The 14,134-nt window shown below is 41.5% G+C and overlaps 1 protein-coding gene across 1 annotated transcript in view; it reads left to right on the top strand.

Annotated features, from left to right (window-relative positions):
- The window catches only part of DOCK2 (dedicator of cytokinesis 2), a 397,956-nt gene that overhangs the window by 311,167 nt on the left and 72,655 nt on the right, over nucleotides 1-14,134 (top strand). Inside the window, exon 30 of the mRNA XM_077895573.1 lies at nucleotides 11,352-11,430. Coding sequence (XP_077751699.1) covers nucleotides 11,352-11,430 — 79 coding nt within the window. The remainder of the gene's footprint in view (nucleotides 1-11,351; nucleotides 11,431-14,134) is intronic.

The raw sequence follows: 14,134 nt of genomic DNA, 5'->3' as shown, positions 1-14,134 counted from the left end.
AAAGAGCCCTCATAGAGACAAAGTAAGGATACTTTCTTCCTGGTGAGAATAAAAGTATAGCAGAGTCTTTCTACTTTTAAACACCAGGGCACTTCACACCAATCTTGAATCTTCTTTTTTAAAAAATATTTTAGTCCTCATGATTTTGTATATACTGGGCTGGCTACCTCCCACCTTTTCCATTCTTTAAATGCCAGTTAAAATAACATACTTTGTGGGGTGCTTGGGTGACTCGGTTAACCTCCAACTCTTGGTTTTTGGCTTCAGGCATAATCTCAGGGTAGTGAGATCAAGCCCCATATCGGGCTCTCTGCTCAGTGGTGAGTCTGCTTAAGATTCTCTCTCTCTTGGGGATCCCGGAGTGGCTCAGCGGTTTAGTGCCTGCCTTCGGCCCAGGGTATGATCCTGGGGTCCCGGGATCGAGTCCCATGTTGGGCTCCTTGCATGGAGCCTGCTTCTCCCTCTGCCTGTGTCTCTGCCTCTCTCTCTCTCTCTGTTTCTCATGAATAAATTTAAAAAATCTTAAAAAAAAAAAAGATTCTCTCTCTCTGCCCCTCCCCCACTTTCTCTCTCTCTCTCTCTCTCTCTTTTTCTTTCCCTCTCTCTCAAATAAATAAATAAATCTTAGAAGAAGTTAACATACTTTGTGAAGTCTCCCCCAAACTCTTGAGACAGAAGAACTTAAGGTCAGGCTTATTAAAATTATATTATTTTAACATTTATTCAAAACAATAAAATACATTTGTGACATACAGTAAAATAAGTTTAGGAAGTATTAGATTAAGCAGCTTTGAACAGATTTCTGTGCTGCAGGACTTCCTAGAGCCTTTAATATGCTGATGGGATTCTCTGAATGAAGGATTTAGGATACAGAATTTCACAAATTTACTTGCTAATGGAACCATTTGGTGTGCATATATGTATGTCTCTGTGCGTATATATAATATCTATTAATATCTCATAGGATACCAGTGTAACCCAAGTATAATTCAGATCCCCATAATGTAGCACAACATTAGATAAAAGTAATTATAAGCAATTTCAGTCTTTAATGCTTTCTCTCAAATAGTATCATCTCATCAAAATGCAATTCAAATTATAACACTCAGCAGTATGATATTCTCTTCATTCATTTCTCTCTCAGTATGTCTCACATCCCATGCGTTATCCAAGTTTCTCTTACAACTTTATTCTCAATTCCTATCCATAAATTCCTTTAAAACTGGATCTTCTTGGCCTCTCCCCTCTTTTTTCCTTTGGCTTCATATAATTATTTTAAATCCTTCCCATGAAAGGCTCTTCACTCTACATTGGCAAGAAGTTTTGTCCCTATCTATTGCCCTTTTTCTATATCCAAAAAAACAAGAATTGGCTAGAAAACAATAATATCCCTAGAGGGTGTAAAAAGAAGAGAAGTTGAAGAGGCAGAAGCAGAATTCTCCTTAGTGGGAGGCAAAGAAGGAAGACTATAAACAATTATGTATTAATAATTTTGTCATTGGATACTGTCTGAGAATTTTTGTATCGTGTGCCTAAGAGCCGACTTCAGTCCCTCTAAAAATCTATTCTTCCACTAATTGGATGCCTACGTGCCTGGCCATATGACTCAAAAGACTCACTTACCTGCAGAGCTCTTGGGGTCAGGTTTAGAGGCTGGTGAAGGGGGGAAGTGTTTTGTCAAGGCAGAAGGAAGTTTCTGGCTGTGCAGTGGAGCTAATGGTGGAAGGAAGAAAATTAGCCCAGCAAATAAAATGTCAGAATTCTCAGTCTGAGCTAAACTTGCCAATTCTCCCTCATCTCACAGATGGGAGTTTGGCTTTTGCAATGATAAAAGTGTTGGTGGAAGTTAGGCATGGGCCATGTGACAGATCAGAGGCAGTTCCCTTCCCTACCCCTCTGTCAGGACCAGATTTCTGAGCCTGTACCCTGTACAGTTACTTAGAACCCTACACTCTAAAGGGCTCCATGTTTGGTTTAATGCCCTTCTTTTGTCAACTTGAAATTCTTAATAATTTTTGGACAAGAAGATTCACATTTTCATTGTGCACTGAGCTCAACAAATTATGTAGCTGATAGTACCTAATGTCAATATTCAGTCGTCTTGTGCTATAGTAGTGGCCAGCTCTTGAACTGTGTGTGAATCCTTTCACTGTTTGCCAGTTGGTCAATAATATCATCAGGTTTTGCCAAAATATGTGAAGCACCTATGTGAGTCATCTTCAACTCACCCTGTGCTTTAGATATATTCAACTATTCACTGTTATTGACCATTTCATTCTCCTATTGACTTTTCATAAACTATTGCTCTCCCCGCTTCTAGACCAAACTCAACATGAAAGCATCTTTCAAATTCTCGACACTGTAACCTCTCCTTTGTGGATGCTTCTAGAACTCTCTCCTGGTAGGAGAATGTGTTTCTTCTCTATATTTCCGTACATGCCCATATATGGTGCTACTCCACTGTACTATAATTGTCTCTTCAGATGACTGCTTCTGCCATTAAAGAATGAGATTCTTGAAGGCAAGCACTAGATAATTATGTCTAATTTATCTCTGTGTTTCCAGACCCTAGCACAAAGCCTGATATTCGTAAATAATATAATGAACTTTGTGTATCCAATGAGTACATATTGATTGGAATTTTTAAAGACATCTAGTTCAAATCTGCCTAAGTAGAAAGAGAGTTTATTAGCTCAGAGTTGTGGCTTCAGGCATGGATGCGTCTAGGTGTTCAAACAATCTAAGAAATCTATCTCTATGTTTGCTCTTTTCTCTGTTGGCTTCATTCTCAGGCAGATACTCCCTTTGTGGTGGGGAAAATGGGCTCTAGAAGTTCCAGAGACATGCCTTGAATTAGCAACCCCAGTAGAAAGAAAAATCTTCCTCTTCAACAGGCAGAACAAGTGTCTTCTTCAAAGCTCTGGCTTAGGCTACATCACCATTTATAAATTTCTGTGGCCAGATTTGCAACTGGTTGGCTACTGTTAGTTCTACCCAAACCACAAAGCCTGGGAGCAAAGGGAGAGGTAGAGGGAGTAGTTATCCAAAGAAAAAATCTAAAAGTTGTTACCAGAAGAATTGGGTGGTGGATAGGCAAATAAATGCACGGACATCTACCACTTATAAAGGATCAGGAGGATGGGAGCCCAGAGAGCCTGGAGCCCTGACCAGGCCAGCAAGTCCTTCTGAGTTGCCTATAGTCATCTTGGAGGAAGCATGTGGAAGAATTTGAAGGAATGTTCCCTCCTGAAATCCCAGCTACCTGTGGACTTTGGTCTTTTTTGGGGGGATAGGCCCCCAGAGATGATACAATAATCCTTGGTTTCTTTATACTTAGAAAATAACAATATAATTTTCTAAAGTATCTAAGAAAGTGAAAATTTCTTCTAAATAGAAATATTTGCATCCCTTAAGGCTCAGTCAAGTACTTAAGTCTCTACATTAAAAAAAAAAAAGTTAGACTCAGATAAACAGCTGGGTTGCAGATTTATGAAGTCTGCTACTTCCCTTTCTTGGGAAGTCATTTAATCTCTTGGACTCTCAGTTTCCTGATCTATAAAATGGGAATTAATTATAATGTCCATTTCATGATGTTTTTTGTGAGGATAGAATGAGTTACTCTTTAGAACAGTGCTGGTACCTCAGAAAACTCACTGAATAGAAGCATTGCCATTCCCGGGTGTAGACAACACACTTAGCCTTGGACTAGAGAAGCATGTGCCTAATGTCAACCAGATGAATGATTATTTTTCTCTTAGATTAGTTAGTAAATGTCCTTCATCTTCAGTTCACAATGGAGTGCTTGAAAGTTTCTCACCTATCTGGGGCTCCTGGGTGGCTCAGTTGGTTAAGCATATACCCTTGACTCAAGTTATGATCTCAGGGTCCTGGGATCAAATTCCACATCAGGCCCTCTGCTCAGCAGGGAGTCTGCTTCTCCCTCTCCTTCTCCCTCTCCCTCTCCCTCTGCTCCTACTCGTGCTCTCACTTTCTCTCTCTGTCTCTGTCTCTCAAATAACTAAAATATTTTTGAAAAGGAAATTTTCTAATTTTTTTTTACATTTGCTTTGATGTTATGATAGCTAACATGTGTTAAGCACCTAGATCTACTGCTGTTGTGAGTACTTTCCATGTATTAATTTATTTAATCTTCACAACTTTACGTGTAATCCGCATTTTATATAGGAGAAAACTGAGGCACAGAACAGATGAGTAACTTAATACAATGTTTCATTGCTATTAAGAAGCCATGCAATCAGAGTCCATGTTCTTGATCTCCACTGCTTCATCCTGTAAAATAGTGAGGCTCATATTATGAAGTACATTGTATAAAAGTGCCGACTGCATGTTTAGTGGCTCAGAAAACTGCAAGAGGCCCAAAGATGTAACTTGCCCAAGGTCAAGTGACTACCTAGTGAAAGATTTCAATGTAAATTGGATAAACAGAATATGCAGCATGGCATAGCCAGAACATTTCTTACTTCCTATGCTGGTTAGTAGGTATTTTACAATTTCCTTCCTTCCTTCTTTCCTTATTATTTATATGTTATTATAACTTACCTGTTTTTATAATTTCTCTATTATCACTTAGGATTTATGTGTGTATGTATATATCAGTCACATATGATTTATTTATCTGCTTGGTGGAGGGAATGGAGTTTTCCAGAGTTGAATGTCTTCTCGGCTGTGTACTGTTAGTGTATGCAGACCTAGTGACATGTTTACTGCAAGAAATGCCTTCTGCTAGAACATTTTTTTTTCTTATTGGTAAAATGCGGCTTTCAGTAAAATCTGGTTTACGTGGTATGTTAAATTTTTAAATGATGAAGTTCCTTATAATGTAGCAAACTAACAAAATTATACCTAGGAACCTCTTTTTTCCCCTTTCTAACTGCACCTCAATCTGGAAATCCAACATTTTGAGGGGGCTTGGGGATTTGTACACATCCCTAAACCATCTCAAAATGGAATCAACCAACATATTTACTGAGTGTCCTGGTTATGCAGGGCTCTAGGAAGTGGGCCTGTTCTTCGGCCCCAGAAGGCAAGGGGCTTATGGTCTAGTTGATGAGACAGGAAATGTGCCCCTGGAAATGTGATCAATTGCTATAGTCACTGCAGTGAGTCCAGAGCACAAAAAATACACAGAGGAGGTAAGATTTACAACTGCCAGGATCCATATCCTGCCTCCATCATTTAATAGTTAGCTTACCTTGGGTGAAGTTATGTAATTATTATGACTCAATTTTTTCTTCCTATAAAATGAGGCGAATAATAGTATCTATCACAATTGTGAGGACCCAAATGAAATGAAATAATATATACAAAGTAGTTAGAACAGTGCTTGGCACATAGCAAGCATTTCATAAGTGTTAGCTATTATTTTCCTTGTCACATTCCTATGGTGTAGAAATACACAAAATATTTCACTGAAGTGACAAATCTGGGCCGGATCTTGTCTACTTTTATCAGTGTCCTAATTCAATCTAACATTGTCTCAAGCATATACTAGGTACACAGTAGGGTCACAGGAGTCAATCATAGGAAGTTGAGTAGGGCAGTGTCCAGCAATCATATGGTGGCTTCATCAGGATCCTGACAGATAACTGTCGCTTGCTTCTCCTTCCTCCTACCTACATTAGTTTGTAGTGCCTACTCCTTTTTGTGGACCTCACCTCCTCCAGTGTACATTGACCAGAAAGAAGCCTCTCCATGGATTCTTTAGCCAGCACAGCACCTCTAATTCTGATGTTCAGCAAGCTGCAGAATTCCAGATTCCAAGAGCATACTGCACCCCTCACTAGAATCCCAGATTCTATGCAAAGTGTTGGGGTTACTGGGGGTGAGCTGGAAGCTGTTACTTCACTCTAACCTCTTGGTGCACAGAGCTTTTGTGTGTTGTGAGGGAAGCAGCTTAAAGATTCTGGGAGGATGGATTTCTCACTTCCTGGAGGGGAGGAATAAGAATATCTTCTCCAGCTCTTTTATTTCCATTGTCAGGTTTTGACCAATAGAATCAACTACATCCCATGAACCACAGGAAGGAGGGGGACGGAATTCAAAGAGGCCCTCTCTCCCTGAGCGTTCTCACCATCAAGGACATGTCCTTTTATTCCTGTCCTACAACCTGTGGGTGCGAGTTGGTTGTCACATCAGAATGTTTTCAGCCTGGAATCCTCCTGCCTCAGAGCTACCAGGTGGCCAGGTTATTAACAATAACAACAACTGACATTTATTGAGGAGTTCTATGTGCTAAGGCACTGGGCCACCACCTTTATCACTACATCTTTTTTCATCTTCACATGGCTCATTTCACAGAAGGGGCAGTTGAGATTCCCTGAGGTCAAGCAACCAGCTCCAGGACACAGCATGGAAGAGAGCCAGAGTGAGAATCTGACCCAGCATAGGCTTGTTCAAGCACCTGCAGGAGTCTGTGTAATAGCAGTAAAACCAATTGTACCTACTTCCTAGTGGAATTGTGACAATTGGTTGAGAAAATACATGTAAAATACCTAGAGTAGGATCTGCTACATAGTCAGATCTTATTAAGTTGTAACTATCATCATTATTCCCCTACTCCACCTTCAAGGATCATTCTGCCAGTTTCTTTTTACTCCCAGCAGCTGACTTCTCTCACATGTGGCTTCTGCTTCCTCTCAGAGTCATCTGTTCATGGATTCTACTTAGAGCATGGATCACTGTCTTCTCCCTAGTTGTCCCGCATTAGGACTGCCTCAAAGGATTTGATTTAACTACTCTCCAGGTCTGGGTGCCCCCACTGGGCACCCATGGGCCACTGACCACCCAGGGAAGACTGCCTGAGTCAAGGTTTGGCCCTGTTCCTAGGCAGCTGTGGGCAGAGCTGCAGGATGATGGGAACAAAGTGTGAAGGGACTGTGTGCAAAACGGTGGGCACAAGTAGAAGCATGTCCAGTGCCAAAAGACTGCAGGCAGACCTTCAAGGGAACCCATATACCCTTCTGGTTAATTGCAAAGGCTTTAGAGAAAGACAACTGTGACATTGGTCTGTACTCTGCTGTTTATTAGCTGTGTGAATGTGGGGAAATAATTTTATTTTCCCAACATTCAGTTCCTTCTTCTGTTAAATGTGTATAACAATAACACCTACCTTGGTTTATCGAATTATGTGAAAGAATGTCTGTAGAGTACTTAGCATGGGGTACACAAATAGCTATACTTCTATCTTTGCTATTATTAATAAGGTGAGCTCACAGATCAGATTGAACAGAGTTACAGAGGTTTGCTTATGGACAGAATAGCAGAATGCTTAAATACCTACGTTGTGAAGCAGCATACTTTTGTTTAAATCCTGATTTCATATGTACTGGCTGGGTTATTGGGAAAGTTACCTAAACTCATATCTCTCAAATGGAAACAATACCCAACTCAGAGAATTAATGTAAGAATTAAACAAGAAAAAGACAGAAGAACAGAAAGAATCCATGCAAAGTCCTTAGTGGAGAGCCTGTCCCATCATTGGTAACTGTGGCTCTGATTATTATTGATTTTATATTTTTTAAGATTTTATTTATTTATTCACGAGAGACACAGAGAGAGGGAGAGGAGAGGCAGAGACACAGGCAGAGGGAGAAGGAGACTCCACGCAGGGAGCCCGATGCAGGACTCAATCCCTGGACCCTGGACCTAGGACCCAGGATCACGCCCTGTGCCGAAGGCAGATAGATGTTCAACCACTGACTCACCCAGGCATCACCCAACTTTTCTATTTCTTTTGTTTTTAAAGATTTTATTTATTTGTTCTTGAGACACAGAGAGAGAGAGGCAGAGACACAGGCAGAGGGAGAAGCAGGCTCCATTCAGGGAGCCCCACGCGGGATTTGATCCCAGGTCTCCAGGATCAGGCCCTGGGCTGCAGGCAGTGCTAAACTGCTGAGCCACCCGGGCTGCCCTTATTATTGATTTTATAGATCCTACGCATCACAAATGAGATGCAGGAAGTGTTAGATTGAGATCTGGTCATGAACTTCGTTTTCAACAATTCAAGTGCATTGTTGAGAGTAACAGAAAGAGTTGAGTATGTTTTCATTCCAATTTACTTCACCATATTAGTGCTTAGGCTTTAAACACAGTTATTTTTTAAAAAGAAGACAAAAGACAAACCTTTCCAAACCCATACATGAGAAAGCAAAGTTAAGTGACACTAGGATCCATGATTCCCAGACAGTGGCTGTGGAAGAACCCAGAGAGAGGCAAGAACCTTGACTTACTGCCTCTAGCCCCTATTTGCCATCAGTACCACCATTGGCACAGAGGGTTGATCAATTCCTTGGTTATTTGACTGGCCTTTGAGAACCAGAGACAGGTTTAAGCTGACAATCAAAATAATGGCTATTACTGAAACTACTGATAGCTTTGTTGCTTCTGAGAATTTGTAAAACCCCTCATTTTGATATCACATTAGAGATTCTGAGATACTTAAAGCATAATATGACAGCCACTCAATGCATTTCCATCTGGGGAATAAGATACTAATCTTTAAGGAGAAAATATAGGTATTTTTCAAAAGCATATTAGCAAATGACAGAAAAGCAAAGCCAAAGAAATCTCAATTTTTAACATCCCGATAGTGGGGAGGATCTCTCTCTCTCTCTCTCTTTTTCTTTCTTTTTTTTTTTGCCTTTACATGGTCCTGCTTAGCGCAGAACTGGTTGCCAGCTGCAGCTGGTCCTGTCTGCCCATGTTGCTGTTAGTCCCTGACTTTGGAAGAAGAATGAAGCAACCCAAAGGGGTCTGAAGTAGCCATAGCTGCTGTGTTCCTGTTGTTATATTTGTGTCAGGCACCATGCTCTGCACTTAACATGCATTTGCCACTAATGCCCAGTGACCCTGGGAAAGGGCCTACATTGTTGGTATTTTCACAGGCAAGGAAACTGAGATGTCAAAGTGACACGAACATGTCTCAAATCCACACAGCTGGGAAGTGGCAAAGCCAGAGTCCACATCCAGCTGTGTATGTGTGGGTGTATACATCTTGTGATCCTGATACCAGGATGCACTGTCTTCTTTGTTCAACAAACATTAAGTGCCTAATGAATACCTAGCCCAGGTTCTTTACAAGCAATGCCCAATGTGGCAAATTCTAGAGGTGCCCTGCCCATACTCCTGACCAATCCAGAATATACCTACAGCTTTGGTGGACATTTACCACATATCCCGAGTTCCTAGTTCTTTAATTCTCTGGACTTTCTCTGGCTGTGAGAGAGAGCTCAGTCCACCTACAGGGCAAGCCAGAGATACTGGGGACTTAATGCCCACAGGAGCAACTTCCAACTAGTGAGGGGCTAGCATTGGTAAATAAATAGTCCAGGTTCCACATGCTTGAGATGAAACACTGCTGAGTGCAAGTGTGTTCTATACAGTGTCTCAGAAGTTCCCATGCAGAATTGAGCCACAATAGTTATGCAAAGCAATTACCTTCTAATCTATACTTCTTTGCTGGCTCTTCCTATTGTGTCTCAGGTAGGCCAAATGGGCGTTTTTCTGGGACCAGCCATTCAATGGATAAGTAGTTGTTGATTATCCAATGTTAATCCAAAATTATAGAAAGTGGTACAGGTAAGATCTGGCCACTGTCCTCGAAGATTTTACAAACACACACACACACACAGTAGAGACTAGGTCACAGGTGGACATGTGGCAGATTGAAGGCTATTACAGAAATCTAGGAAAGAAATGATGGTGGCTTGGTTGAGGTCAATGTAAATGGGGTGTTGAGAAATAGTCAAATTCTGGTTGTATTTTTAAAGTAATGCTAAAAGGTTTTGCTGATAGGCCAGGTGCAAGATATGAGAGAGGAAAATCAGGGATGCTACAGTTTTTTTTTTCTCCTTGAGCAATTGGAAGGATAGAGTTAACCCTAACATAGATGGGAAGACTACAGAAACATTTGGAGACTACAGGGGTTGAGATTTTGACCTTATGTTTGAGATGCCTATTAGTAATCCACGTGAGGATATGGAGTAGGGAACTGGAATGCAAGCTGGAAGCTCAGGGGAAAGGCCAGGGAGGAAGATATAAATTTGGGAACCAAAGGCATGTAGGTTGGAAAATAGATGAGATCATGGAGGGAGTCTCTGATTTGAAGGAAAGTACAGTCTAGTGGAGGAGACAGGCATTATTGAGTCACACAAATAAGTCATCCTAGACCATGGTGAATTCTGGGAAAGGAAATTGCAATAACTATCCTTTGGAGGACACAAAGATGCAGCAGACCCTGCCCTAAAGAGATTAAAAGGAGAGAGGCATTTATACAAAAGAAGAACACAGCTATGTATCAGAAAACTAGAAAAAGCACAGGATAACAGTGAGAAATGAGTCTAAAAAGGGTGGAGTCCAATCACAAAGGGCATTGACTGTCAAAAGAAAGAGTTTGGGCTTATCCTGTGGAAAGTGGGGAGTCACTAAAATGGATGATTGACATGACTGGAGCTGTCCATTGGACAAAATACTCTTGATGTTGAAGAGACAAGAGATGGGAGGCTGAAAGACCAGTCAATAGGGCTTGGTAGGAGGAAGGGGAGGAAGAGATGAATGGGAAGATGTTTATGGAGAAACACAATTTGACAACAGGTACCAAAATGTTAAATGTGCATTTGATCAGTACTACCACTTCAAGAAGAAGACTGGAAAAGAAGTGTATGTCAGAGGTGCAAGGTGTACATAAAAGAGTGAGTACTGAAGCACTGTCTATAAAAGCTGAGTATAAAGGATCATCACTAAAAGACTGATTAAATAAACTGTGATCCACATAGAAAGGCATGCTCTTTGGTAATTAAAAGGCATGATGTATATCTGCATTCATTGGCATGAAAGGAAAACACAATTTATTGCTGAGTAAAAAAAACAGGCTGTGAAACCTGTTTGCCGTTTAGCCCTATTTATCAAAATGATATCTTTCAAATACCATTCATGTATATACATCTAGGGAGACCTCTGAACATAACATTCATCAGGATTTCAGTGATGGCTTTTTTCTAGAGGATAAGATTCGATGGTGTGTTGGTTGTTTGTTTGCTTATTTGTGTGTAGAGGAAGCAATTTCTTTCTTTCTGGATAGCATAAATTTTCTTCCATAAGCTTGTAATAGTTTAAACAAAGGACAATACACATTTTCTAAGGAAGTCAAATAGACAGGTCTTAAGTTCTTGCAAGGCAAACATGGCCCCAGCTCTACACTGAGCAGGTGGGTCAGCTGACCTCTTCTTTGGGGTCTTTGAGCTCCTGCCTGAGGGAACTTTGGTCTGGAGGATGGGGAGGGATGCCTGGGGTAGCATACTCAGATGGCCTTGTGACCTTTTCCCCTCTTCCAGGGTCTTCTTGAGAGCTATCAACAAGTTCGCAGAAACCATGAACCAGAAGTTTCTGGAACACACGAACTTTGAGTTCCAGGTGAGTGTGAAGCACCCGGGGTGTGCTTGGGGTGCCCTGGCAAGATGGCTGTAACATCTTGGGCTGATTGCACCATTAGACACATCTCAAAGCACACATAGGTATGCCAGTGTCTCTGGGGATTTCCACAGAGGAGTGTGAACAAGGAGAGAACCAGTCCCTTGATTGAAACTCAGGGTTTGGAACCAGGCCCTTGATTAAATAGTCATTAACCGAGCAGCACATGCAAATGTGACTGTATAATGTATTTTGTGCTAAAGAGGAGATTTGCATTCATCCATTGTCAGAGTGGGTACCACCTTTTAGAGAAACATCACATTCTTTTCCTTTTCTATTCACTGGAGCCTAGAAAAACAGCCATTCATAGACACTGAAAAATAAAACTCACTAATACATTTCTGTGACTTCATGATTCCTCCAGAAATCACTTTTAGGACTCAGACAAGACCTGTGGCCTCTATGAGATTTGGGGGCCTCAAAGCATGTCCCTGGGGCAAACAGAGTGACACACTTGCTAAAGACCTAGGCAAGAAGAGCCAATTCCTCAAAGCCTTGTAGAAAAGTCCAGATTGCTACCTCCTGCTGGTGATATGAGAGAGAAGGGCCCTGAAAGGGGATCCCGCCCCTGGGGATCCTCTAGGATCTCTTGCTGTGCAAGCTTCGGAAGTAGCCAATAAATTGAGGCAATTGTATTTTCTGCTGCTCATCGGAAGTGTTCAGTTCCAAGCTGGGTTTTGGCCTCTGACCAGCTGAGCAACCTCAAACAAGGCCTGGACTGTGTCTATGCCTCAGTTGACACATCTGCAAAATGTTCACAATACTGACTCTTTCTATTTCATAGGGTTTTTGCAGAACTGGAGTGTGTCAAGGAGCTTGCTGGGACAATTCACTGTAGGTTCCACCAGTTTTCATTCAAACACGTCCTCCTGAAAGACGCCTCCCCTGATGAGTCCTCTTTGAGGGTTCCCCACTGACCCCATGGTCATTATGTATTACCATTTAACCTGTTGTAGTCTCTTCATAGCACTGAATATTATTTGAAATTATCTCTCTTATTTATCCACCTGCACATTTTTTCCCTCTCTTTTCTCTGGTAAAGTGTAAGCTTCATGAGTATGAAGACCTACTCACAGAGACTCTGTGCTCTGTGCCTGACACATAGTAGGTCTCCATGGGGAGATGATGCCTGGGGCCTATGAGGCCCACACCACTGGAGAGCCAGCCTAGAAGTATTTAATAAACATTATCTTTGAATAAGATTCTCTCCCACCACCTTGCATTCAAATCAGGCAACTGCACTATAATGCTAATGATGATAAAAAGGGTAGCTGCCATTTTCTGATGACTTAGATGTGCAGATCTCATGAGAAGCATTCTCAGGCATTTTCTTTCTCAGCCCTGACAACTACACTACAAGTTAGTTACTATTACTAGTACTTTTTCTGCTGGAAGGATTCGGGATGTGAGACTGGGAGGTGATAAGCAGATAGCCTGAAGTGACACAGCACATCAGTGTGGAGTTGAGACCAAAGCACAGCAGAGGCTGACATCACAGCTGCAGCTCACCACAGCCACATGCAAAAGAGGGAGCCACCCCCGCATTGGGTTCACAGAGAGGTTCTGACTGAGACTATAAATCTTTGACATGGAAGCAAAACATGTCACTCTGGCTGTTTGAATCAGAAGTGTTTGATCCCCTTCCAAATGTGGACCAGATGCCTGCAGGCTTCAGGTACGAGTGTGTTCCAGGAAACTAATAAGGTCGTTGCTTTTTTGGAGGGGCAGCTTGGATCAACACACCTAGGGGCCAGCAGTGAGGTAGTGTTTAGGCCATAAAACTGATGGCTGGTTTGCCCATCTCTGTCCGTAGGCAATGGCAATTACAGCCTCAGACCTAGTTTCCCGACTCTGGCTGTCCTCCATGGTCTTAGGGGGTACTTTCCAAGAGAAGTGCAGCTTCAGTCCTTCATGCCATTCTTTTAGATTTTATCCTGTTTTCCTTAAAGAAAATCTGCATCTGAGAGATGCCCAGAGAAAGGGGGTTTCATACATGGGAAGTTTGAGCTTATGAGCTGTGTGACTTTAGGCAAATTACCCCAATTCTCTATGCCTCAGTCTCTTCAACATCAAATAAAAATACTAATTACAGCTACCTCATTGGATTTTTGAGAGGATTAAGTGAATTAATTCATGTAAAGCATTTAGAACACTACCAGAAACATGTTAGCAATTTAATAAAATATGAGCTCATTATAATAATAGTTATCATTTTGATGATAATGATGATGATGGTCCTAAAATATATCAAGTCTAGGAACTCATATGTCAGTCCTTGGTAAACAGGACAGTAGGCAGGCATCTTTCCGGTCACCATGCATTGCCTAGGGCTGTCATACCCACAGGATTTTATAAAACAGGAAAATGGCCAACATTACAAAATCAAATAAGTCTCTTTTCCTAATGAGACCTCTGTAGTTACTTGCTGAAAAGTACTCAAGAACAGGATCATTTTTCAGCCTTATCTTTGTTCTCCTACCTTTCCCTCACCCCATGTGAGAATGGATTTGTTCTCTGTACCCTGCCTGGAACACGCCTTGTTTCCTTCTTGCAGTTTCATTAATTATACATTTAATATCAGCAGGAACAGCATCCATCACTAAGAGCTGCTGGCCTTGGCAGCCACTGTCCAGAGGAGGGGCAGGTG

This window comes from Canis aureus, chromosome 4 (assembly GCF_053574225.1).
Source record: "Canis aureus isolate CA01 chromosome 4, VMU_Caureus_v.1.0, whole genome shotgun sequence".
In the NCBI taxonomy this organism is placed as follows: Eukaryota; Metazoa; Chordata; class Mammalia; order Carnivora; family Canidae; genus Canis; species Canis aureus.
The sequence above is the reverse complement of the archived record's forward strand: the minus strand, read 5'-3'. Positions and strand labels throughout refer to the sequence as shown.